Genomic DNA, 27586 nt, shown 5'->3' on the forward strand with positions numbered 1-27586 from the left:
ATATATGTTTTCTGATGGCTGAATGACACACACAGAAGTATTTTATTAGTCGTTTTATGTTATGCACTGAATGTGCATAACACATAAGTTAATCTAGTTTTTTCTTAGACGACTGTATTCTGGTGTTGCATGCTCTGCACTTAGCTGTGTATGCCCTGCACAAACTTGGAGGACTTCTACATGGCTAGGTTTTGTTTTCTTTTTAAATAAGCTATGTTTCAAAACTCATGCACAAATTTTTGCATATCACAGGTAGCAAGGATACTAGAAGTTTCTGAAGAGATGAGGAGGATTATGGGAGTGAACTCTGGTCTTGAACTGATTACCTTGCCTTACGGGCATCAACTGCGCCTTGACCTAATTGAAAGGTAGATGTTCCTGTTACTCATTTCTAGGGCAGATGCCCAGATCAGAGCATTGCTAAATTGTACTCTGCATTTCCTCAAAGAATGCTTTCCTGCACGTTTTCTGAACTCATGTGTACAGAAGATAATTTAGTGAGATGCTATTTAACTTCTTTTTGCATAGGAGAAATTCCTTAAGGTGATGGATCAACTCCATACATGTAATACAGAGAAAGGGGAATTGCATTGAAAGCAGGGGCCTTAGAGCTGCTGAACACCCTCAGCTCTCCTTTAAGAGCTCAGGTAAACTGAAGCTCAGGGGACCTGTAATCTAGCTGAGAATGTTTGTGGAAGAGATTGAAGGTAGTAGTCTAATGCAAACTGGGGAAGAGGATAGAGGATCTAGTAAAATAAAAAGTGATCAGCAAAGCTTTCTGTGAAACCTCTGCACAAGGGGGAACCATTAGGGTCTTCTACCCTGATCTAGCTTTTCTGCTGCTCTGATTCAGATTTCAATAGTTTGGTTGCTTGAAATTTAGGCGCAGAGGGCAAAGAGAATTGGGACAATTTTCCTTCAAGTGTTTGTTCATTCATTCATTCATTGCTTGAGCAGAATTTTGTATACCAGTAATGCTTTAGGAAAATTTATTAAAACAAAAATTCAAAGACATTGTATATATATTCCATATAATGGCATTACTGCTCTTGATACAAATAAGTTGCTAAGTTTGCTGGCCACACCAAGATATTTAAATATACCTTTAAATTTATTTCCCTGAACACATGTACAGCATAATGTTATTATTAATTTAATAGTTTGTAACCAGTACTATGAATTGTTTCACTGACAGGCATAATACCATGGCTATAGGAATAGCTGTGGATATCTTGGGTTGCACAGGAAATGTAGAAGATAGAGCGGCAACATTAAACAGGATCATCCAAGTGGCAGTGGAGCTGAAGGACTCGCTGGGGGATTTGTATGCATTTTCTGCCATTATGAAAGCACTGGAAATGCCACAGGTAAAAATCTGTTTGTCTTTACCTTCCAAAATATAGAGGAGTTTGGTTTATTTAGTTAATGCAATTTCATCAAGACTAGAGAGATCATCAGAACAACAACTTTCTCAGCAGCAGTGTACTTTTCCTGTGAATTGCTAGAGTCAATAATTGGTATTCTGTTTTGTGTGAACAGGTCACTAGGTTAGAACAAACCTGGACCTCTCTAAGACATCGTTATACCCAGACTGCCATTATGTATGAAAAACGGCTGAAGCCATTCAGCAAAGCTTTGCATGAAGGACAAGATGAGTGGAACAGTGAGTATAGTGACGCTGTTTTCTATTTAGCCTCTTAACTGTCCTGTCCAGGCCGATGAGGCAGCTGCTGTTTCAATAGGTGTGCACCCTATATTAAAATGACTATGTGAACTTCCTTATATAATGCAGTATAAGACAAGGAAACCAAAGGAAACCGTCTGCCATCCAAACATCAGTATGTACCCGTGTGCATGTACCCGTGCGGAATTTAACATTCTGCGCAAACCCACACTCCCTCTTTGTGGAGCATAAACTGAAACACTCCGCACCATCCCAAAGGCAGGCCAGGGGGAGGTAACATTTCTCTGAGAGAATGGGTAGAGAATAAATACGGTTTAGCCTCACAACATTTATTTTAATGACTCAGATTTTAAACCTGATTAAAATCTCTGTGCCACTGTCTAGTAATTCAGCAGAGCTTTCTCATGTAGCAAATACAGTTTCCCAACACTAATTTGTCTTGGCCTTCTCCCCCAGCCAGTTCACTGGAAACTGGTAGGATGTTTAACTGAGGTAAGGAGCTAATTCAAAAGATGGAAAACAAAGAGTAGTTTCCAGTTGTGAAACAAATATTGCAGTTACAATCTTCTTCAATTAGCACGTTTTTAAATGTCTGATGATATTTGTTTGTTACTGTCTACACCAGAGACTGCCAGTGCGCCACAGAACATAACAGTGCCCCTGCTGATGCCTCTTGTTACCCTGATGGAGCGACAAGCCGTCGTTTTTGAAGGCATGGACTTGTGGGAAAGCAGTGACCAAAGCTGTGAAATAATGCTCAAGCACTTGGCCACAGCACGTCAAATAGCAGAGAATGCAGCAATGTACAGCCTGACTGCAGAACAGATGCTGGAAGGTAGGGAGCAGGACAAACTGCTGCACATTAACAGTGTGTGGGATATGTCTGAAGAATAAAGTCTCCACCTAAGTCAGTGCAAGAAATTCTTCTCTTCCGTAGGAGTTGAGATAGTAGCAGATGTCCTGCAGGAAGCTCAAGGGACAACAATATTATTTAAAAGCTGACAGTAAATTTGTCCTCACTATAGTTCTCCAGTAAGCAATAGCGCACACATTTTTGCTAAACATAGCGCTGTTTGAGCAACTGAGATCTTGACCACTTGCAGCCAGAGAGCAACATGTTAATAATGTGACTTTGTTATTTTAAACTTGCAGTGAAAAAGCTGAAGGAGGAGAAAGGAGTGTAAGTATTTCTGCATGCAGCACATGTACATCAGTAATTACATTTAAGATCAGGCTATAATGACAATTCTAGGTCATTAGAATTGAGCAAAGGACAGCCTGTCCCGGTGTCCCCACAGCCATTTGTGTGCCACTAGAATGTACAGATGGAAAGGATTTTCACTGTTTGATTAGCTTGTTAAAGTTGTGCAAAATGAACCCAGTACACTAATGCTCCTCTTATTTGGATGGATGGAATGCAGTTTAAAAGCCATTTCTTCTGAATAAAAAACTTGCTGATGGTGATATTGTTGCATTCTTTTTACTTACTAGGTTTTCAGCCAGATGAAGAGATGAGTGAAATCTTCAAGACAGAATTTCAAATGAGATTGCTCTGGGGCAGCAAAGGAGCACAAGTTAATCAAAATGAAAGATATGAGAAATTCAGCCAGATTTTAACTGCACTTTCCCGAAAACTGGAACCTCCTTCAGTGAAGCAGGTGGAACAATTAAGTATATAAGACTCTGTAAACGCAATTTAAATGACATACTTGAAATAATCTTTTAGCTTTCTTTTGACGATTTGATACTGCACAAACTTCTTGCATTTCACAAGATGTTTAGAACTTTTAACTGCACAATGCACACTTGTTTTAGAACTACTGATTTCTCAACAAATTATTTATTTACTGTGTCACCAAGACATTTAATGATCCCTTTAAACAGGTAGGTTATCCCTGTAAGATAGTCTTACAGCTTTCTGTATTTCCCCAGAGTTGCAATGTTTTGATAATGCCTAGGAATAAGGGCATTGGCATCTTAATATTAAAATGTAGCAAATAGTGTAAATAAAATGATAGATTAAGTATGTGACATTGCAGAAAATTTGTTGTATAATATTACTTTAATGAATATAAAACACTGTACATAGAATGGTAAATTAAAGTGTATCTTTATGCAAAATAATTTGCAGATTGCAGAAATACTGCAGGTTGCAGAAATGATCCTTTATTTGTGACCACAACAGAAGGCTCAGATATCACTGCACCTATGAAAGTAGAAAATTAGTTGTGTATGTGTTGGGACAACTTACATTTTTTTTTCAAGACAGCATCTGTAGTATTTTGGCTTTTTCTGGAGCCTGCACAACAACTACGCTGCCAGGAATGAATGATGAAATGGCAAGAGCAAACAATCCAGATAATTAAAATGCTTTCAGGTATGAGTAAATGTGGGTGTATGAATATATTAAACTTGCTTCATTTACGAGGTCAATCACTTTGGTAAGTAGGATTTTTTTCTTCCCTTGAATGAAGGCAAAACATAAGCTGTTAGCACTTTTCACAGAAAATCAGCGTGCATGGTGCTTATATAGTAAAGACTGCTTTAGCAGCAAATTCCAGTTCATCACATACAGAATTGGTGTATAAGCATTATCCTCAGAGATTGTATAAATATTTATACAACTATGGTTAGAGCTCTATGTGCTCATTGTCAGAAAGGCTACTTCTGGAGTGAGATGTTACTTGCAGCAACTGAAAATATTTGAGTCGGCTAACAACAAAACTGACACCAATGTGGAATTATCTATTCCGCCCATCTACAATCACAGCAGAGGTTCTGCCACCATAACATGAGGTTACAGACCTCACGCTGTGAGTCTCCCTGTCAATCTTAACAGAAGACAAACAGGGAAGCTAGTTACTTAGACCATGAAAAGATTTTTTATTCCATGAAAATATTCTCAACAGAGAACACTATTTTTAAACAAAGCATTTAACATTTAGGAAATCAACTTGTGCACAAAAAAAAGGATTAAAAATTACTGGAAAGTGTAAGATTCTTTAAGACAACTCACATTCAGAATTTTAGAATAAGTGATTTATAACTAGCTGTGCAAGTACAAATGTTTTTTTTTCCCCACTCTTTAATAACTTCATACACGTTGCACTATCCCTCGTCAAAGCAACCTGCCTCCAAAGGAAGCAAATCCTGGTTTTAGAAAAACAAACAGTAGCGTGAAAAGAACATTTAGTCCTTTACCAGGAAGTGTTATTACTGACCTGCGAGGCTGTTAGCCAGGCAAAGCACAGGCCCTTTAGCAGAAAATACACAGATCACATTTCCTCCTTTTCTCTAACTTTAAAATAAAAAAGCACTAGCTTTTAAAACAGAAACCAAAAAAACCCAACAGCCCCCCAGAAAGACCCCAAACCCAAAAAACTACCTAAGTAGTTTTGTCAGTATTGAGTAATGTCACATTATTATATAAATAACCCTGTATACAAGCTCCAAAAATCTAAACTTTAGAGTTTAACAGCCCCCGTAATACACTAGGTCAAGCTGTGTAATAGTGGTATACGTAACAAAAGGAAGAAACCTCTACACAAGTCACTCAAATCAGTTTTACTGGTAGTACAGTTCCTAATAACACTGAAATTAAAAAGAATCCAGCACTGCTGCATCCAAATATTGCTTCAGACCCCAGAAAAACAGGATGTTTTGATTATTATTTCATTTCCCTGAACAGCAGGTGGCTGGGTCGACAAGCTTGCCTTGATACAAGTATCCCTCCCCCCAACATCTCTAGTCTAATTCACCCTAATATCACCCTAATAAATCAGATATTATGTATTTTTTAATAGAACCACAAATGGGAGGCAAGACAACATAAGCAATAGGGGCACTGCAGACAACTATATTTACACGTATAAACATATCCAAATTTCAATTGTTTACAAGTAAAAGTGCACATAGATCATTACGAAGTATCACTCAAATTTCAACTGGTCCATACAATGAAGCGTCACCTGGAAATGAACTAGCACTGCAGTTAATTAAAGTTGGAACTTCATAGCGGAAAAACTAAAAGACAGTTTCCATAAAAAATATTTTAAAAATATAAAGTCAAATGAAGAGATACACGTTTCAATGTATAAAATTCATGATGCACCATGTATCCAGTAAAGTAGAGCTCTAGAAAACACCTACCGTGGCTACCTCAGCAGCTGCAGCACTGTGAAAAGAGCTGAGACACAAAGCCCTTTGTGGGATACTGTAAGTGGTAGTGTTGGCAAACAACAGATTTAGGCACTCTAGTTTAAGGCAGCATTTGAATTGCAAGTGGTTGACTTCCAAAAACAGTCATTAGCTTGCAGTGGTGAATCTCTCTGGTGGTGTTCCGGTTTTTCAGTGCTCACAACAGGTTACTGAAGTGCTGAAGATGGACCGCAGTTCTAGGAGTTTCTCTTGATTGCATTGTAGGCTAGAGCTGAGATATATTTTAGTTCCCCAAAACAAGACAAATACATTATGGTCTCTTATCAGTTATGTCAAAAACTGGAATGTAATGATGGTTGCAGTGGTAGAGTTATAGCAGCATACATGGATACTGGGATGAAACTCTAGTGCTGAAGATATTTAAACAAAATGATCTGTTACAAAATAAGACAAGCAATGATGGCAAAGTGTTATGCAGACATGCCTGACTGTCCTAGGCATGCAGGAGGAGGTTAAGGGCGAGCATGGAGGTGGCACAGGCAGATTGATAACTGACATATGGCTCTAAATGACTGCCAATTAAAATGAGTTGGAAAATAACATAATTGAGATAGTCAAAACATAGCACAAGCTAAAATATAGTTTGTGCATCTGGGACAACCTAGGACAATGAAAATAAAGCAATTTTAGGAGCAGTAGCCTTTTTACTCTGGTAGTGGAACTCTATTTTCCTGTACAAATTGAAGACTTTGTAATACATCCTTACCTATGTATGGAGGTGCTAAGATGTTAGTGACTAAATGTATGTCTGCATGCATTCATGCAACTAGCTCTTCCCCTTGGGCCTCCCAGTCTACTACCCCACACCCTCCCACCCCCCCAGCAGCTGCATGTAACCTCCTCCTTCAAGATCTCGCCCATTTTCTCAGAAACCCGCTTCAGGAACCTGCAGTCCAAGAGGAAAAAGAAAAGAACAAAGTTACTGAAGGCCTTTAGAAGACAGAGAAGCGTGCTCAGTTCTAACAGGCCAGTCTCAGTGGCTGTGCATTAGCCTTGTACTTAATTCCACAAACTCTCATTAGAAATACAAGCCATAGTTTTTAGATTAGATTTTTTTTCCTAGTAATCAAGTAGTGCAATGTAGTTTCCAGTCCTCAGTGATTTAACAGTGAGGGAATTACTGTACATTTAAGACCTTGATTTCACACTAAACATGATACAATTAAAAGACTTAGCTTACAGGCACATATTAAAATATAAAATCATTCCCTTTTCAGGAGCAGAGAGAGGTTTCAGTAACACATTGAGCATTACATGTGGTCTCTTTTTTGTTTGTTCACGGTATCTAGAGTTAAAACAATGAATTTGTGTCTAATACACAACATTCTACGTTACAAGTACTGAAAAGGAAGGAGAGAGGCAGGTCAGTGGACTTTCTGTCCTTCTTAATCATAATGTTTTTTCCTGAGTATTTTTCTTGAGCTTTCAGAATCAGAAAACATTTTCCTGTTTAAGAAGTGAAAGCTGCCAAGTATTTGCTACGGAAGGAAATTAAATAATTTTCAGTAACTGGGTTCAGTTAGTTACTACAGGAAAAACCCCTCTGTTTTAAGCATATAGTGTAAGTCATAAAAGTGGCAACGATAAATCTGAGAGATCTTTAAGACTAAGTAATTTTTCAGTGTTCTGTAAAAACAAAGTATTCTATAGAACAAGCAGGAATCCTGGTCTTTTTCAGTGAAATAGCTGGATCTGATGTAGTGATTTTTAAAGCAGGAACACAATATCAGTTAAACAAAGCAGAAGACTTTGGTCAAAATTACAGACCAGAGTAAGATGCATAATTTAATGTGGTCATCGCTGAAAAGAACTATGGCAAACTCACATTGCAAACAACAGACCATTGCTGACTTCTGATATTCAAACGTTTTCCATGAACCTGTGTAACTTACTGTTTTTCCACTATTTTCCCTGGGGAATGTACAACCGAAAGCTGCCAGTTTACTGTTAGATATAGGTTACTGCACCTTTGCTGTTTTTCTCTAGCGTTACATCTATATATGATGTTGGCACATAGCCTTCCTCTCCATTATGTCTTCGAGCTCTTGTCCACCCATCTCCTTTGTCCTCCTCAATAATGTACAAAATCTCCCCTTCTTTCATTGCTAGAGTGCCTTCATTATGACCTGGGAAAAAACAAGAGGCAAAGAAGTCTCAATGTTCATTCAGAATTTCAAGTCATCTTTTTCCCAGGGTATAGTTTCCAAATTATATATAAATGGAAAAAAACAAAAATCTGTGCATGAGAACATATGGCCAAACAGGCTTACAGACAAAAACCTAGTCCAACTTGTAAAGCTGAATATTTGCCAGTAGCTGCATTAATATTTATCTTAGAACAGCACAAAAGTACTGCTCATGAATTACAGTGATTTATAAAATACTTCCACTGATCTTGTGAGCAACTAGTTGCTCATACAGCTTAATTTACTTTAAATCGTTTCACCTGTCTTCTCTATAACAAATAATCCATGTCTTATAGTCGAGTTGCCTTTATACTCAAGGAATCACAATGCATGTTGTTAATCTTACCATCAAACGGATATATTGCCTTGCAATGTCCTATCGCTGGTAATGGATCATCATCTTCAAACTCATCATCAAACTCATTTGGATGTGCGTGTTGCTGCGGCGGGCCTCGAACTTCCTGATTGGCATCATCCGTGTAACTCCCTTCAGGGCTATAACACAAGGACAGAGGATGAGGACTCCTCAGAGTTCTTAATGCTAAAACTCAGGACATACAGGAACTGCAGAAAGGGTGATGACTGAATTCTGCTATAAAACAGACATAAATTTGACATACCTGTTTCTATAGAACTTGGAAAACTGGATAAGCCTTTTGCAATGGAGTAAGATAGCTTTAAAAGGCACTGCTATTTAATGAGTAGGTGTTTTGATAAGACTCACTGTTATTGAATGTTACCATAACGACACGAAGTGATGTCTAGAATTCAGTACCAGTAATACTTCCTTTTAGAAGGACATAAACTTTCAGTAGTTAGGTAACAACCATCACCTACAGTTAACTATCAAAGTGATGGACCGACGGTAGCGTAAGATATAAAAGCAGTACAGATAGAGTAGTGACCTCTCTCTGCCCTGTGTTACGAGGTGGTTGATATCACTGCTGTGCCGCCTGTCGCTTCTGGCTGCGACTTTACCTTCAACTTCAGAGAGCCAGGCCTTGGGGAAAAAAGACAAATACTGGTGTCAAATAAAACAATTCTAAACCAGTAAACACCCTTTAACAAATGCACTTAACTGCGCGCAGTTTACTTGTCAGTACACAGCCACGCAGAGGCTGCATTCACATCTGAAAGCTCATAATTACTTCACATGAAGTATGAACCTATCCCTCATGCTTAGCCTATGCTTCATACTAGTGTTAAGGAAAAAGAAAAATCCTCACTCGCACATGAACTTCAGAATAAGTGATTAATAAGAAATTATTCTAAACAGTTTACAGCTTTAATAATGTTCATCCTTATTCTAGCTAGATGAACACACTTGAGAATATGGCACCTGACCAAAATTGTATCAGGAGTACTTTCTTAAATCGTTTTTCTGGGTCTTTTAACCCATAAAACAAACTACATTTTTAGCACTCATTTACATTTTCCACAGAATTGTTTTAGAGTCTAACCTCATTCTTGTGTATTTCCATCCGAAGACGGTCCATGTTGCTCATAGTCTCAGTTAATTTTGGTTGCAAACTGCTTGGATCGCCCATCTGGGGATTTTTCTCATAAACATCCTTCATTTTGATGAGAGCATCTCTGAAAACATACAAAACCCATCAATAAGTATAAAAATTACATTCCTCTCTACTGATTCATTAAAATTAATGTTTATGTGTGTGAGATCCTGACCCATGTTTAGATACTACACACAGACATGAAGTACTACTGCTTCCCACACCACACCTCAATCCTTTTCCCATTCTGTCACCTCAGCACTTTGCCTTCCTTTCTTGTGTTGCACACAAGGACTCCGGCTGTTGACTCTTCTCTATCCAGTCTCAATACTGTTTCCCCATACTGCTTCTTATACACAACTCCCTAAATATTAATAGTGTTCTTCTCTAAGTTGCAGCCCTCTTGCTCAACAGACCTATGCACTGATGTTTTTTGATCCGATATTTCCTGTGCAATGACAGCATCAAAATGCGTATTACAGTAATGCAGAAGGAAGCGCCGCTAACAGATCCTACATACAATAAACCATGAACCAAAAAATGCTTTGTAATAGCTGGACTAGCAGCACTGTTGGCTTAGGTAGGGAACTTAAAAATAAACAGACGGAGAAAGAACCACCACAAAACTCAAAAAAATGCACAAAAAAATGCACTCACTTTTGGTCTGTTTCCTTCTGTAGTTCTCTGTTGAGTTCATCAATTCTCTGTTGCAGTTTCTTGCGTCTTTGTTCTGGAGGGAGATGGCTGAAGTCTTCTAGTGCAGGGCCCTGCAAGTAGAAATACTATTGAGCAGGCGACACACGCTATCAGGACAGCTGAACCGACATACCCCACAGACGGACAGAGTTCACTGGAAGCAGGATGGACCTTCTGAAAACCTCTACTTGACACACAGCTCTATAAAGGGCCACAACAGAATAAATGCATGTTCTTGCTGCCAGATGGTACTCACTCATTCAAGGTTCTTTCTGCCTCCTGTAGCAGTTGGCTCACCAATGTCAGTCAAAATTTGTAGACTTAAGGATTTTTCTGAAAGGTGAGCTATGTACCTGCTATTGCATCCACTGCACTTAAAGCAGGTTTAGAAAGTACAGAATTTAATTACTATGGAGCAATTTCAGAAAAAAAAAAATCTAAGATGTGTATATAACCATAACATATATATAACTGATTCTGTCTCTGGAGTGTGTATTCTATGGCGATTTAGCTGCTATCAAAAGAAAAATACTACATTTTGGATCCTCATTCCACAGTAGCATTATAGTTTTCTCCCAGAAATTCAGCAATTTTACTTGAAAAGATACTGCAAAGTTCTTACGAAGTTCTGATGCATTTTACCTCAAGTAAAACTAGTTTACCTCAAGTAAAACTAGTTCATAGAACACAGGAAAAGCCTTTATAACATTAACATTAAACTCACTAGTCTCAATGAAAAGTTGCTTGAATATTCCAATTCATCTTTTTCATTATAAAAAATGACATTTCCATGGGCAAAACAACCTCCTCCTTTCAAACTTCTTAAATTTTTTATTAAACAACAACAACAAAAAAACCCCAAACAACAAAACAAACAAACCCCACACCACTTATTGTTATGAGTCCAAACCTGCAAAGGTTTGATTGCAAACTTGTGCCAAGATTATAAACAGGATGAAGGACCTGGGTGTGAAAAGCATGGGAAGACATTTTTACATATATTGTAACTTCGTTATGAAAAGTCTTCCCCTCAGGGTGACAGACACAACCGGTGTTAAGAAGGAACTATGGTACGTCTCACTAGCAGGGAGCTAAGTTACATTCTTTGTGTCCTCATTGCCTAAGAAAGTTGGTTTCAGCACAAGAAACCCACTTGCCCTCACAGTGCCCCCTGTGGAGGCAAAACCAACTGGACAGCACTGATTCTGGCAAGAAGAAACTTGACAGTCAAGGTGGTGCCACGAGCAGCCTTAGGCTCAGCTGCCAAGTCTCTAATACCCCCTCTTCCTCTCAAGCTCCTCTTGCCCCTCAACTTTTTGGTTCTTTTGCACTTGTAAAATCATAATCTCGCTGCTTTTAAAGAAGAGGATACAACACAACACAAAAGGAGGGAAATCAAGATAGGATGTTTTCCAAAATAAAGCAGAAGTGTTTCTTTCTGGAGGAAAAAAAATAATTAAAATCCTTTCAAGTGCTTTTACATACTACAAAGAAACAAAAAGACAATCACATCCTCTGTATCATTCTTCCTTACAGGACAGTTAAAACCAGAGTATCCTACAGCAATCATCAGAAGAACAGAGGCCTTTTCCTGAATTTTTACTGACTTACTCTGCAAAACAACGATATTAATTAAGGTGTGGTTTTCATTTAATGTAACAGCTTTCTAATATTTCTAAGGATACAGGATCATTCCCCCCCTGTGATGTTTTGGTTGAATTCAAGTGAGTGAATTTTGCAGTATTCAATATTTCTCCTTTGCACATTTTTTGTAATCTTTTCATATACCTATTTTATGCTGCCTTATCAATTTCCCTGCAAAGAGCAATCACCAAGTGTTTCCACCAAGATCAACTTGTGAATACTGGTCACCCCTAAAATTCAAACATGACAGACTCAGTTGCAGCCAGATTGCAAGTCTAATTATTTTACATTAAGCATGGATGATTAAGAAGACTGTGCATATGAGTGGAAAATCTGAAGGGATGTATTTCAGCACCTGACTTAAAGCAGTTATGATATGGCAACACTGTCATAAGATTACTTTCATGCTATCTTAGCAGAAGTACAGCAGACAGATCAGCACACGGGCTTACCATCTTCACCGACCACTGCACAGTTCATTTGAAAACAGAAAGAAACGGGAAATTATTCACATGCAATGACCAGTTACAAAATGATTAATGCCTAAAAATGTATCTTTAAAATATTACTTAATGATTAAAATTTTAATTTATAAAATTATATTTACTGTGAGCACAAAAGCAAAATACAATAATCAGAAATGCTGCTTTAAGAATTACTGATTTAAAAATTACTAAGTGATAATGGGTAGTTTAACTTAGGAATTCTAATACACAACTTCATTAAACTGGTTTTGAATGTTAGTGTTTCGAATAATATGCTAAAGAACTTCTATAGTAGGAGGAGAAACAAACACACAGCCAACACTGCACAAAAGAGCAGAAGTAGATGATGATGAAGGACTGGTCAGCCATATGCAAATAATTAGTTCATTATAGCTATCAGTGCACTACCACCGCTTTTACAAACCTAATTTTTACAATGTATTTATTATCACAGGAGAACTAGAATAAACAAAGATCATTTTCAAGTTTAGAAGTTAGTAATTTTACTTTCTGAAAACAGCTGCTATCCTAGAAATGTTTTAGTCCAGATAAAAATAAAGACATTTAAAGAGTAAAGACTTTATCCTTACGAGGAAGCAAGTAAGATATGGAATGCCAGATATCATATCTTGGGCTTAACAGTCACAGCATTTAGAAGATCTAGCATCTTTTCAATGACTTAGGATAACCCTTTCCAGAGAAACACCAAGGAATTTAGGAGATAGAAATCTCCAACATATTTATGACCCTCAGCGGTTGTTAGGGACTGGGGCACACACAAAATTAGAATTTCTAGCAATGAGGAAATAAAGCACCTTGGCAAACGATCCTTTGGTAGAAACCTCAATAAAGTCCAAAGATGTAAAATGGCTATAAACTTCTTGTTCCGTTTAGAAAGATTCTTCCAAGAAAGCACAAGTAAGGTTTACATATCATTGCTGACAATGCATCTATTTATGTATCAAGTGGCACTGAGCAAAGATATCTCATGAGCACTGTCTGGGAACGTTAAAATTTCAAAGGATGAGCAGCAGTGTGTAACAGCAGCGCTCGCAAAGCCTTTTTTCAGTAACCTATTGTAGAGCACATGAAGCCCAGACTGAGGACAGGCTGGTTTTGTCATCTCCAGTGCCTTCAGTGAAATCTTGTACAGGGCACGTTAAACAGACTAAGCAAGGTGGTTCCTGTCTGGTCGGTACCAACTCATGGATAAATCTCAGTAGAAGCAGCAGCAAATTAAATACCATTTGGTAGTTCTGCATGGCAATACCACTTAGACCTGATTTTCCAGGGACAAAACTGTGGAAACCACCATCAGGTACTAGCAACTATTAAGCACTGAATAAAGATACATTATAAAGATTGATCAATGAAATTAAACAAATCTATTAGAATTTGAGTATATATTTAAGTCAAAAAGCACTCGATATGTGACAATGTGATGTCTGCTAAAACGCTAGCAAAGAATTTCAAAATATATAAAAATCAGATGTTCATCCTGAAGATTTACAGATATTAACTTTTTGATATTGTGGGATATTTGAGTTAATCCAGATCTGTAAGATACTAGTGATCCTTGCTAATTTTATGGAATACTACTATATTCAATCCATTAACTTTTGCGACATGAACAAGGAACTGCAAGAATAAAAAAATTAAATAAAAATACAGTTTGATTTTCCATTAGCATTCTGTAGTTGTTAGGAGATGATCTTTTGCTTCAGCCAGAGATTACAGAACTCCTGGTATTACAAGGTGTCAATACATTTAGTGATCAACAAAAAGGAGCTGTGATCAAGACCTGTGCCATTTCAACAACTACCTAATCCAGAGAGCTCCTCACTAAAGTACTAAAGAAGAACATTATCTTTATGACCGGAACAAATTATGAAATAAGTGACTCAGAAAGGGAAAGTAAAAACTGTCCTCAATCATTATTTAGAGGACCATAAGAATTTTCTAAAAATGGTGGTGGTAGAAAGGGTATTTCCAAGATATCTAGGGGCCTGAGATAAGATGCCACAACATGACCTAATGAGAAAGAAAGTAAGTTTTAAGTGTAACTCATTATATTTCAGAATGACAGCAAGGGAGCCTCTAAATCATTAACTTACTGCAATATAACATCGTTGTACTTTGATCTCCACACTATGTCAATAGTAGTGAGCCATTCTTGGTACACATGAGACAGCAAGTCAATATCATTTTCAAACATCAGAAAATAATGAATTATATATAATCAAATGCATCCAATTATCTCATTACTTGGATCAATAAATATAAAATGTACATAAACTGGGCGGCCTGTGTTTCAATGACATAAAAAGGAAGTGCCAGTACATTTATCACTAGTGCTATAGATGTTGATAGGAAACCACTTAACATTCCTCTTTGTCTTCCAAACAAATTGTTTTTGCAGAATATGCCACTATAAATTAGTAAATGAATTGATAAATCTCAGAAGGTGGCATTTGGTATTAATTTTTCAATGATTTTACCCAAAAGGACCTTGGACAAACAAGAACAATTTATTAATCAGAAAATACATTAAAATTATGATGTTTCAAAAAACAGTATTTCAAAATCTGCAAGCACCATGTGCTGTAGCATTTGATGTACAAAAGAAATGAAATTTTTCCCTTCTTAGTTCAGTGTCTTGTAAACAACTACTATTATTTCAATTGAAAGTCAGCAAATAGACATCCGATGTGTCAGATAATCTTTGTGGTGACTATATACCCAATGATAAATTACTGCAAAAATATGTTACATGATGGTAGGAAAACATTTGTGAGTGTGAACAACAATGAAGAAAGGTATCAAATACATGCTGAGCACCCTCTTTATAACACCTTCCTTTTAGGCACAAGTATTTGGAATGCAGTATATTTCTATTTTATTTTATTATTAACCTGTTGGTAAGTTCTGTATAATAAGAAACAAAGTATCCTAACAGTGACCTTGTAGCTGAAGTGTTATTTTTAACAAAGTAGCCTTATAATGAGGGTGAGGAGCATTAGAAAAGCCACATCACAAACACACTGTTCATAGCCCATCATGCATTTCAACTTGTTATCAAACTTACCCCTCTTTTGAGGCTTCTGAAAGAAGGAATTCTGGGCTTCCCTGTTTTTATGTCATTCATGCAATAATGCACTGGTTCAATGGAGAATATGGGATACTGGGACCCATTAGGAGTACTGGATGTGTATAAACTAGTAGGGGTTAGGGGTGGGGACTGTGGCTAATGTGGAAATAAAGAAAGCAATAAATAAGCCAAATGTTCCAAGTGAGTTTAAAATGAAAATTCTGTCTTACAAAAACAAAATTTCCATCCAACACAGAAACAGCTTGTAACGTTCCAGACACATTTACACTATAACTGTATTCCTTTTAAAAGGTTTCTGTCATTAATTACTTTCAGAGTTACAGGTTGGTGCAGAGAATGAAGGAATATTCAGAACGCTTTGGACTCAACACTTGCACAAGATCCTAACAAGATCCCCAAAGCTGCCCGTCTCTTTTCTTAGAACACGAAGTTCTGCTTTGCCCAACTTCAGTCACAGCTGTTCTGGCAGCTTCTGCATTCCCGCTCACCACTGTGATGACCAACCAGCTAACCTGAAACAAATGCCTAAAACAAAACATACACTTGAAGTGTGTACTCAAGCTGGACTGACACGCTGGCTGCATGGCGATCTTAACCAGTGTCATCACAAGAACTTCCCCCACTATCTTCCACTCTTTTTTCCAAATCGCTTCCCTCATTTTTTGTCTCTCACACCTCTGCTGCTTTTTTCCAGTTTGACAACTCATTCCCTTTCCAAAAGACTCACAGATTTGACAACATCAAAAAATAGGGAAATGTAATCTGGAAGTCAAGACCAGCCATAGCTTCAGCTAAACAAAGGACTAAAGGCCACTATGACTAGCCCACCTACAATAAATCAGCGTATTTTTATATTAGCTAATTCAAGAGTATCTTTTAAAACCTGTAAATAGTATTTGGAATTAAACACGTATTTCCCAATAAGTATTTTGCTCCCAGCTGCTGCTTTGTAGAGCATTCTTTCATCTTGCCCAAAAACAGGTGATAAAAAGGGACATAATCTTCCATTTCCTCCAGGTCCTTAAGGAAGAGATGCATGTAGTACGTATACATGTATGTGTATCTGTGGTTCCATACAAGAAACAGTAAGGCTGACTGACTCTTTGAATGCTACATACAAAGTGAGCAAACTGGGAAAAAGAAAGCGGAAGGGGAAGCCCTGTCAGGTTTATTCAGCTGCCATCACACTGGGGAATTTCTTACAACAGTAAATGCCAAGGTCCAGCTTGAAAACCAACACATTTTCAGAGCTTCCCTCTCCAAAATTCTCACAATGATGTCATCTTGTCCAGCTGGTAACCACGATTTAATTTCAGAACAGGCTGAATCTCACCCACCTCTGCAGCCAAATGCAATAAATATTCTAATGCATTAATACATTTAAACTATTATCGATCATTAATTACACTGCATGAAAAGTAAAGAATCAGTTTTCTTCTTAGCACACAGCTGCAGTTACATAATTTAACTGAGGAGGGAATAAAGTACCAGCTGTATCTTTTTTTTCTCTGAAGATCTGCTTTCTTGGAATCCTGTCAAGTGGAACATAAATCCTACCACTAACAACCTCTACGAATTATTTCCTATAATAAATGGCAGAAACTGACTTGGAGCATTAAAATAACCTCACAGAAATTTGTGGGAATCATTAAAATGACTCACTGATATGCTCCAATACTAAATAAAGACCTAGCATAAAATTTAAATAGGTATATGCATCATTATTAATGTATATAGCTAATGCATGTCTCAATAATCTTTTTTGTTGATCCATGAAGGCATCTTGCCCAGAAAGTGTTACTTGAAACTCATATAATAATACAACAAAGGAGTAATTTTCTCTGCTTTCCTTTTTTTCTTGGGCATAGGAATATTTTTACCTATTCCATACTAGTATTTCTTCTGGGACATTTACCTGCATGGAGCTTCAACAGTATATTTTATCAATGAGGTATTAGAAATTTAATGTTCTCAGACAAACCTCAGAAGTTTTGAAAACTAGCAGCAGGTATAATAAAAATCTATACAACACTCCCATATGTAACAATCTACAAAATGTGACATTCAGAAGGGGACTGCATTCTGTAGTATGTTTTGTAGTATATAGGAGATGTGAAGTCTGTCTGATTCCAGCGCATACTCCCCCTCCCCTTACTTTTACATTCACAATTAGTCCCTTTTCTATGTAATTGCAGAAAGTCTTTACAGAAACTTAAAAACATTACAGAAATGGCAAATAACTATTATAAACATTCCCAGACACAAATCACTACAAGAAAAAGCGGAAAACCTCCCCCAGTGAGAACGTGAATTTTAAGATAACTATCCAACCCTACTGAAACCTTCAGATATCCTTACACGTATTTTAATAGACAGTGGCAGGCAAGGTTATTTTAAAATAAATTGCTGCTGCCATGCACTCTAGATCACATTTTGATTTTCTGAACAGTAATTTCTTTATTTTTACCTTTGGCTTCTTTCCGAATAGCCACAGCTTTCCTTTAGCCTTGCCCATGGTAGTTTTTGAATCAATTCTCATTCCTTCCTGCTTTGGTGTACTGATGGTTCCATCAGAGATAGTTCTGTAAATATTCTGACTGTAATCTTCAAATGGAAAATCTCCAGGAGGTTCAAAACCAGATTTGAAGCAGTCTATCACTAGTTGAGAGTCCTAAACATAGAACATTGAGTTTAAAAAACAAACGAGCAATCTCACCCAGAACCAGAGAGAAAAAACCACGGAGACATGCATTTTCCCTTCCACTGCAGCGCTGCACAGACGGGAAGCGAGAGCGCGCTCCAGATGCATGCTTTGGGATAGATCAAGTTAACGTATGCTCTTTTTTCTCAGCAGCGTTACCATGAGCGTAAATCAAAGCATACCGTGCTATTCAGAATCCAGCAAGTACTCCCCGAGGGTTATCACAAATTTCAACAGGACATGCTTTAGGGCCAAACTAGTACACTACCACCTCATCCTTCAACTTAGCACTGAAATGAAGATAACACTAAGAAACTGGATGCAGTAAGATATGACAGCGAAGAACCCATATTAGAAGGAATAAGAAAGATGTGCCAATAGCTGCCATCAAACAGTGAGAAAGCATAAAAGATCTTCAGATTATGAGAAAGCAATAAAACAGGAAGACAAAAGACACTGAAAGTGGAAGTGACCATTTAGGCTAAAACTGAAGTCACAACACTTTTCAAGCAGACAAACACTTGACAACAGAAAGTTAAATGTATGGGGTAAGTCCGTCCTTCCCCTCTCCAGAGCTTCCATACCAGTTAAATTGCGCATACGCCTTTAAAAAGTTGCATGATGCTACTTACTCTGTGTTCATCAACTGATTTTGCTGCAAGGATCATCCCTTCTAAACATTTAGAGATAATTGGAATAACCTTGCGTTCAGAGTCAGCAAAGCCTTTGTAACATTCACTAAGTTTGATAGTCCTTCTTTCATCCATTTCTTGGAGTTGCTGCAAGCACAAAGTAAGAGAAAAGAAAGTTTTTATTTGCAGATTTTTCCCCAGTCCTGCTGTGCACAGTTACTGTGGTCACCACAGTGTAGTGCTGTAGGCACAGTACATGTGTTTTTAAAAAGAATAAGGCAAGTCCTGTCCTTTATATAATATTTACATAATATTTAAAATCAATGAGTATCAACTCCTTGTAATTACTGTTCTGGGCATCTTAAGTCTATGTCTGAAAGGACCTGATTTTTAACTTAATTAAGTTCTATTTTGTTAAGCACCCAGATGTCTCAAATGTTTATTTTGCCATACCTTTTCAGCAATATTTAAACAAAGAGTCTATAAAACATAAGATCTTCATAGAAAATGCAACAGAATATTTTCAGTACAAGTCTGAGCATAATGACCATAAACAGTCTCAGGATAAAACACAGGTTGTTATCAAGATTATGCTAATTTCTTGATAGAATTACCCACTAAAATCTCAATTTAAGTTTTAAATTTGAAAAGCTACCTCTTCCCTTAAAGAAGATCAGATATTCTTTTTCTCTGTTTATTATTTTACCTTGTAAATCTGAGGAATGACAATGTAGTAGTGCTTGTGCTGTTCTCCATTAAAATTCTGTAGCTGTGCAGCATATTCATTTTTGTTTTCGTCAGCCATGTGTGTGCGCAGGTTTAACTGTTGCTTAGCCTAGCAGGAAAGTGTTATCAGTTCAAACGTGTCTTGTGCTTTTTAATGACAAACAGCATTATTTTAATTTATTTTACTAACTATGCAAAACCACTAACCACAAGTCATCCTTGTAATTGAAATAAACAGAACGTGCGATTTCATATATACTGACAGTCTACAGACCAGATTTGTTATATACAGAGAGAGCAATGAGCGTTTTAGCTCCCTTCGGCATGTCACTTAAACGCTGTCCTAAAAAGCACAGAAGTGACTGAACATCTGTCCCACAGGATACCCGATACGTGTAAGCCTGCCTGTTTAAGGCAGACATCATCTCAACAGCATCATCTCGAGAATAACAAAGCAGACTCCCTCTCCCTGCTCTCTTATACTTTACTGTAACTTTGATTTTGCACATAAACATGCGTATTTTACACACTCAAAGAATATTGTTCCAGTACTGATGATAACCATGGAAATATTTTTTTATAATAGAGAGTAAAGAACAAATGACAGCTCTTACCTTCTCAACATCAGCCTTTGTTGCATTAGTGTCGTTGTCCAGTCTTTCGTAGCTTTGCTGTGCCTTCTCGGCCTCTCTGCATTCTCTCTCAAATTTCTTTTTGCTCTAGGAAAGTCACAAACTTACTGCTTCAGCAGCCACTATCCCCTTTTGGTTTTGTAATTTTGAATTCTAAATATGAAAGCTTCCATTTAAATATCTTAAATGCACTAAGTACCTTTAAGTAAATACATTGTTGTCACAGCAAACAAGTCTCAAAAACTTTCAACTTTTCTATTTAAAACCTATTTCCTTGAAGTACCAACAAAGAATCAACTGTAATTATGCTATAAAATATCATATAATCAAAATAAAAAATAATCTATTACAAAGATCCACAGTTAATTACAAACAGACAAGTCCATGTTCTAGCCTGACTTCAATAACCTAAAAAAAATCAGGGGGCAGAAAACTTAAACCTGGACTTGTGTACTAAAATTTTCAAGTTCCCTTCTACGAATTTTAATTTAATAAATTCAACTAAACTATTTTGAAGGTCACTGGAAGGATTTATCTACATCACGAGATCTTAGCATACCCATCCACTATCATTAGTATTGATACCAACCGGCGTAGCCGTAAGCAGCACAGACAACAGTATTCAGTGTACTTGATGTTCAATATATCTGCTGTTGTCTAGACAACTGCTGTAGGAAAACACCTGCAGCTCAAGAAGTTACTATGTCTAGACACAAACTGGCAGCAGAGCCTGTGTGAGCGCTGCTCTCCCGTTCCTGCAAAGGCAGCAACGGAGGCGAACGTGTCCGCGCAGGGCTGTGCCCAGTTCACACGCTGACTGCGCACGGGGGCAGGGACAGAGCACCCAGCCCGGCTGACTGAGCTGAGCTCTGGCAACCAGCGAAGGGAGACAGCACCTAAAGCTGCCACATCTGCCCCTGCTCTGATCCTCTGACCAGGAATGAACTCTTCAACGTGATACTGAAGCAAGACATTGCTTATCTGGGCCCACAACAACTAAATGGAAATTCATCTCTGGTACTGCTTCACAGTAATCTGGATCAAAGATACAATACATTTTTAAGACACAAATCCAGCAGAATATCAGAATGCATCTTGAACACGCTTGATTGAATTTTATATTTTCTCATATTTAAAAGCATGTGTCTCAAGAAAAAGGAGCTTGTAATCTGTTCTAGAGAAATTCACTTCCCGCATTTCTCTGATAAAAAGTAATTCCATCTCTGCAAAGTACAATACAGTGGTATTCTTGAACAGACCTCACGTAACAAGCCCCTAAACTCAAGTCAAATGTAGTGACTTAAGATTTCATCTTCATATAAATAAACTGGCATTATTAATTACTCTCCGAATAAAAAGTAGCCTATGGAGAAGCAACCAAAGAACTCTGTACCCCTGTTAACAACAGATTCCTTTACGCTGGATAAATGCCAAGGCTCCACTCACACATACACACAGCAGCTGTTTACAGGAGTTTGTTTTAAGCAGGGGACTACAAACACATTGAAGTGTATTTTGGATGTTACTAAGCCTTATTTGGACATTCAGTAATACATGGATAGGAAAACAAACAACACCACAAACTCACATTATCCATCTGTTTCCAGCACATGTCCAGATACTGTTGAGCCTTTCGCCCTTCCTGAAGATGCTAAAAACACCACAAATAAGTTTAATGTAAGTATCTCTTTTGTACTATTAACATTAGTTAGTCCCTGCTCTAGTTGACACACTATGACGTGCAGTATCTCCCACAAGTTAACAATCTCTTTGGAAGACATTTCTAATCATATAAGAACAGTATCATAGATGAAAATTACACTGGCAAAAAAGTTACTAGTAAGCACTGTCTCCCAAGATCTTAATTTTTAGGTTTAATAACTGTAGTAAACCAGTACATAAAAATGCATTAAAACTTTAAATATGGTTTTTATCAATGTATTACAAAACCTACTTATTGCTAAGTTCATTAAATTGCGTAAACAAATATATCAATTCATGACAAGACATACCCATTTTGATGTGCTGTTATTAAATCAAAATATAGAAATTACCATTTTCCTCTCAGTTTTTAGATCATGAGAATATCTCATCAATTCGCCGTACACTCTGTGTCCCATTTCTTCTGCAACCACTTCTCGTTGTCCTGCATAGTCATTCAACTCATTAAGGATGTTAAAAAAGGCAATACACGATGTAAACCTGACGGAAAGCACACACGCACAAACATACAGATACAGAAAGTGAGACAGAGTTTTTAAATGGACTGTACTCCTGAATAAATTTTTAAACAGCCCAAAACTAAATCATACATATTTTACAGTAAAGCCTTATCTTAATGCTAATTGAATTATAGTAGTAATGCAAGTTGGGAAAGCCTACATTAAACCTAGCAAGTACTATACGTTGCAATGTCTCTTCAAATACATTTTATAAGAACGTGGATTTTTGTGGATGGAAAAGAAAGAAGAAGATACTACCTGGAAAGCCCTGTGGTATAGTGGTATCTCCTAAGCTGCCAACTGAGAGGCCTGAGCTTGGGAATGGATACATACGTCCCTAGGCTCGCAGGCTGAACTTGCTGCAGAGATGATGTACTTGGTAGTCTTGAGGGTGGAACATGCCAATCATAGCACTCATATGCATCCCGATGGATGATCTACAGAACAAGTATGCTGTCAGCTCTGGAGACAGCTGCCTGTTTGCCTGCCCACCTCTTGGCTGGAAGTAAGGTGCCACTATGGCTGGCACTGAAAAGGGGGAAGAGGAGGGGCAAAGGGTAGAAAGTGTGTGTGGAAGGGAAGAAAGGAAAAAAAAACACAACAGGCACCACATTAAAATATACATCTTTCTCTCTTAACTGTGGAATACTGCCATCTCCATAGGCTTGGCTCTGGGGAATTCAAATGCCACCCTAGCACTAAAATCCCACTCCCCATACTCCAGGGTCTTTAAGCAGGTGGCAGCGCCAGAGGCAATCCCAGCACAACTTCGCGGGCACTGCGCGCAGCACGTGCTCTGGCTGCAGCCTGCAACCCGTCTGCTTTCCTTCCTTCTTAAGAGTTATCCCTCAAGAAAAAAAGTACAGCGTTCTAAATAAATTAAAAAATGGCTATGGACAGGGACAGAAAAAGAGGCACCTCTCGGATAAATAATGATACAAGTTGTTTAGTACAAATTGCTCCCCCACAGTTAGACATTCACTTGTTTTGTCTCCTGAGTCAAAGTAAGTCAGCAGTTTAAGAGCTCTTCTTGCCAAAAACACGACAATTCTATGTGCACTCAAGTCTCAGTATACAAATGTACAGTTACATTTGTACTGCCATACAAATGCACTGAAAAACTCTACTAAACTAAGCAAAAAACACAGCCTAAGGACACAAAATTTCTTTTCCATATATATTAAAAAAACCCCTAACTTAATTGCTTTTCTATTAAAAGAATACTAGCCTGTACATAGCATACTAAACTTCTACTTTCAAACTTTGAGCTAGCTAAAGATTAATTGGAATGGAGCAAGTACAACCTGCCATGTTTACTACTTTAAAATACTAACAGATGTAAACTCAGGTTTCATGCCTAAGAACTACAGCAGAACTACAGGAAGCCAAGCAGAATTATTTTGTTATCCTAGCCAATTAAATATTTGATCTTAAAAAAAAAAATCATAAAAGGACAGAGTATACTGTAGTCCTTGTTTCTTATACATAGAACTTGAAAGGCACATTTTTACCTGGGTTCCTCATCTTTGGGTGAACGTTTAGGACAGTACTTCTTAACCAGATTTCTATTAAGGAAAAACAAAAAAAGGTGCTATTTCAGAAACTCTTTTGAGAAGAAGAGACATACACATAGAATACTGCATGAACAAGTTATTCTTTTTAATGACTTCAAGAAACATTCCCTCTGTCATAAGGGTCCTTTAGATGACACAAGGCAGAAATCTGTGGCATTGTCAAAGTTCAAGTTAGAACAATATAAGTATTTTAAAACCTCTATTGCACAGTGACTAGGCATAAAATAATGAGTTCTTTCTTTAACATCCTTTCACACGTGCAAAAGCAGGTGGCAGACAAGAGAAAAGCCAATGTGTGAGCATACATTCAGGTCAAAGGCTTTAACCACAGCATCTCCAAATCTTCAAGAAGGATATTTCCAGAGCAGAAGAGGCTACATCTCTTTTCAGGAAAGATTTTTACATTTTGCCCTACCACCAGTGTTGTAAATATCAGGTTTTTAGAAATCAAGAAAATCTCTTAAGACAACCCAAGGATCAGCACGTTACACAGTGTCACAATCCAATTTCACTGCCATGAGCTCATTTGCTTCTCATACAATGCAGGAACAGCACCTTAAAAACATTATACAAACCACGTCACCTACTCTACCCTAGAGCTTAAACAGCACAGGCATACACTGCTCACACCACCAACCACAAAATATTTGCAGTTACAGATATTGCTACAAATATCCAAAATCCTGTGATGAACATGAAAAAAAGCCACAGAATTTTACAGACCGAGGGATAAGAGGAGACAATGTCCAGTGATTTTTCAAATTCTGATCTTCCTGTACATCAACCTTTGCTTTAAATTTCTGAGTACATATTTTTTCCAGCACAGCATTCTGCCTTACCATATTGTTTTTCTGACAGCAATGAGGTCTTTTTAAAATTCTTAAATTCAAAAGGAAACATGTTGTCAGTCTTGGAAAAAAAAATTCCAAGTTTCCTTCTCATTTCTAGTAGCTGGATGTTCATACCTTCAATTGGTTTCATTCTTTTATTCTAGCAATTTTCAAAATGGTCAGTTTTTTCCGTGAAACAGAAACATTGACACTGTAACTCTGCTACAGTTCCTTTCCCTGTGAGAGTTTGTCATTTTACAGCAAATAAAGAATGTTTTTTTCATATGAAAGAGAAACAGGTAAAACAGGATTTTTCTCAAGCTGCTTACCCTCAACCTTTCTGCTTTTTGTGGTCAAAGAGAAACATCTCAGTTGCTGTGCATTTTTAAAACCAGAAAACAGTATTTAAAGAGAGATCTACTACTCGAATCAAATAGAACAGTATTTAAATACAAAGGGCCACCCCATAAAAAATTTTTGTATTTTCCAAACATTAAAACCACTTCATCAAAATCTTGCTCTTAATGTTTAAGCTGTGAACCAGATTGCCTGTTATGATCTCGCTCATTGTAACTATCGAAGTTGTATTTTTAAGTGTGAATTAACATCCCAGCAGAAAACAATGCATGCCAATCATTTGCTTTACAACCCACAAACAGAAGCAACACAATGCTGGCCATTCTTCCCCTGTACATATCTAAATAATCATGCCTTCCATGAAGAAAACCCAAACAAACAAACAAAAACAACAAACAAACAAAAAACCCCAACAAAACAAGTACACACATCTGACTCATTCTTCAAGAGAGGGTTTGCCTGGGGCTTGTCAGGGGAGACCTCTCAAAGTACGTTGAGGTGGACCTGGATTATGTAAAGAATGCTGCTGCTTTTTAGCTTGTGTGAAAAAGACTTTATTCAAACTTCTGTATTCTGTGAAGAGATGATATTTTGTAAAGAAACTATTTTACACATTCACACAAGCAGAAATTAAGTATAAAACAATGCAAACCTAGCTGAGCTGCCTCAACAGTTGTCTTTTACCTGGCCTCTGGATACAGTTCTTCCACCTGTCTGCCCGGTAGTAACTGAGACAACTGGCTGTTGGCTTCTTAGATGAATTATTAATATAGCCCAAAACATTTTCCCCCAAAGCAGCAAAGGAGTGGACTACATAGAGCAATCTACACCCCCAACGCTACCGAAAAACAGGAGAGAAGGAGTAAGAAAAGATTCTATGAAACAAAAACTCGCATGCATGTTTTGTATCTCATTCCCACTGTCTGTGTGTAGCTTCGGTTGTTACGAACTATCATTTTATCATTAAAACCAGGGTGCTAGTCCTGCTTCCATCTAAAATAACCTTGTGCCATTTCTCAAATCAATTTATTTGGAAGTCATTATCTCTATGGTGCAAGGGTCCAAGTTATGAGACGATGCTCAGTCATGAAGCATACAGCAAAATATGAGCAGGGAGCTGGTGTGGGAACAGCAAACATAGAGCCTTTGTCTCTTTCCCTACCCTCAGAGACTACAACCAGAAACCACAACCGTGGTGAGACGGTCAAGTCCTTTTTACATCAATATGTACTAAGAAACAGAATAAACACTAACTTACAAAATTTGTAGGCACTTTTGAAGAACTTTCTCACTGAAGTTAAAACAAGAACCTCTTTTCGCTATCACCGGAATACACTGCCTGTCGTAACGTTCTACTTGGTAGGGATTAAACAGACATTTTGATTGGAAAATGCATAAACCCAAGTAAAAGAAAAAAAAAATAACCTTATTTACTAACAATTTCCCCACATTTCATTTTCCCTTACATTTCTGCTTTGCTGCTCAGTGTTTATTAATGAATAGGAAACTCCTAAAATTCACCTTATTGTTATTCCAAAGGTGAAATGCACAACAAACACCCAATGCTGTAGCCAAGCAACCACGCACGAGCCTCTTCAAGGCAAGATTTTCAGGTGTTAAAAATGAGAAAAGAAACCACTTAATAAAAACCATATAGTTTAAAGTGTCAGGAGAGAAGGCTCATCAATATAGACTATTTACTAGTATGCTGGTTTTTGTTCTGGTTTCCTTTTTTAAGGCAACTGTTTACTATTTCTAGGAAGACAAAAATATGATATAATCTTTTCTGCTAATAAGTCAGTTTCATCAGTCAGTCTCATCTGCTTTAGGATCACAGGAACATCCAGCTTTATGACACTACCAGCAAAAGATACGATAATCAAAGTCAATAAATATGAAACAACAAGCAAATACAGAATTGAAGGTTCAAAGGAAAAAGCCAGTGTTCATGGGAATAATGAAGTATGAATGGCTTTTCCAAGAAGCGAACACCAACATTTAGGAAAACCAGAGAAATTAGATTTAAATTTTTGAACAAGGCAGGTTGATAAGCATCTAGTAAGAGCGTGGATGTGAAGAGTGAAGCGTTATTTCCAAGGGGAGCCAGTTGACACTTTAAGGTGGTATTACATTCTTTAACATTTTTACCTAAACGTGTGTCAAATCCTCAGGATCCAAATATGGATCTGGCGTAGTTTAGAAGAAAACTGCAGAGTAATTGCAGAACCATCGGAACTGAACCAAATCTACAGAATAAATTGCTCTGCACTTCCTTATAACATTGTAGATTGATGACACTTTAGTCCTCTCTGGAAGTACAATTTAAACTTTGTCTACCACACTCTGTCTTCCGGCCATCTAGAAGCAGATTTTGTCCAT

General features: G+C 37.5%; 2 protein-coding genes and 1 long non-coding RNA gene across 8 annotated transcripts in view; 1 reads left to right on the forward strand and 2 right to left on the reverse strand.

Annotated features, from left to right (window-relative positions):
- LOC309440409 overlaps nucleotides 1-3206 on the reverse strand; it is a 79406-nt gene extending 76200 nt beyond the window's left edge. Inside the window, exon 1 of the long non-coding RNA XR_014184194.1 lies at nucleotides 3173-3206. This is a non-coding gene — a long non-coding RNA (uncharacterized lncRNA). The remainder of the gene's footprint in view (nucleotides 1-3172) is intronic.
- Nucleotides 1-4419, forward strand: part of BCAR3 (BCAR3 adaptor protein, NSP family member) — an 82645-nt gene extending 78226 nt beyond the window's left edge. For all 3 annotated transcript variants that reach the window (XM_082054008.1, XM_082054009.1, XM_082054010.1), the window contains exons 8-12: nucleotides 253-368; nucleotides 1196-1367; nucleotides 1540-1663; nucleotides 2310-2519; nucleotides 3176-4419. In XM_082054008.1, coding sequence (XP_081910134.1) covers nucleotides 253-368; nucleotides 1196-1367; nucleotides 1540-1663; nucleotides 2310-2519; nucleotides 3176-3363 — 810 coding nt within the window. In that variant the 3' untranslated portion in view covers nucleotides 3364-4419. The remainder of the gene's footprint in view (nucleotides 1-252; nucleotides 369-1195; nucleotides 1368-1539; nucleotides 1664-2309; nucleotides 2520-3175) is intronic.
- Nucleotides 4420-4543: 124 nt separating this feature from the next.
- FNBP1L (formin binding protein 1 like) overlaps nucleotides 4544-27586 on the reverse strand; it is a 55300-nt gene continuing 32257 nt past the window's right edge. For 2 of the 4 annotated variants that reach the window (XM_082054015.1, XM_082054013.1), the window contains exons 3-14: nucleotides 23958-24011; nucleotides 22279-22426; nucleotides 21813-21875; nucleotides 20207-20311; nucleotides 19573-19701; nucleotides 18867-19013; nucleotides 18001-18204; nucleotides 10257-10366; nucleotides 9549-9681; nucleotides 8994-9088; nucleotides 8435-8583; nucleotides 4544-8028 (exon numbers count right to left, since the gene is read on the reverse strand). In XM_082054015.1, the coding sequence (XP_081910141.1) occupies nucleotides 7850-8028; nucleotides 8435-8583; nucleotides 8994-9088; nucleotides 9549-9681; nucleotides 10257-10366; nucleotides 18001-18204; nucleotides 18867-19013; nucleotides 19573-19701; nucleotides 20207-20311; nucleotides 21813-21875; nucleotides 22279-22426; nucleotides 23958-24011 (1516 nt within the window). In that variant the 3' untranslated portion in view covers nucleotides 4544-7849. Of the gene's footprint in view, nucleotides 8029-8434; nucleotides 8584-8993; nucleotides 9089-9548; nucleotides 9682-10256; nucleotides 10367-12391; nucleotides 12407-15509; nucleotides 15669-18000; nucleotides 18205-18866; nucleotides 19014-19572; nucleotides 19702-20206; nucleotides 20312-21812; nucleotides 21876-22278; nucleotides 22427-23957; nucleotides 24012-27586 lie in introns of all 4 variants that reach the window. The other 2 variants (XM_082054016.1, XM_082054014.1) reach the window with 2 other exon arrangements.

Source organism: Streptopelia decaocto (assembly GCF_964273445.1).
Source record: "Streptopelia decaocto genome assembly, chromosome: 5".
In the NCBI taxonomy this organism is placed as follows: Eukaryota; Metazoa; Chordata; class Aves; order Columbiformes; family Columbidae; genus Streptopelia; species Streptopelia decaocto.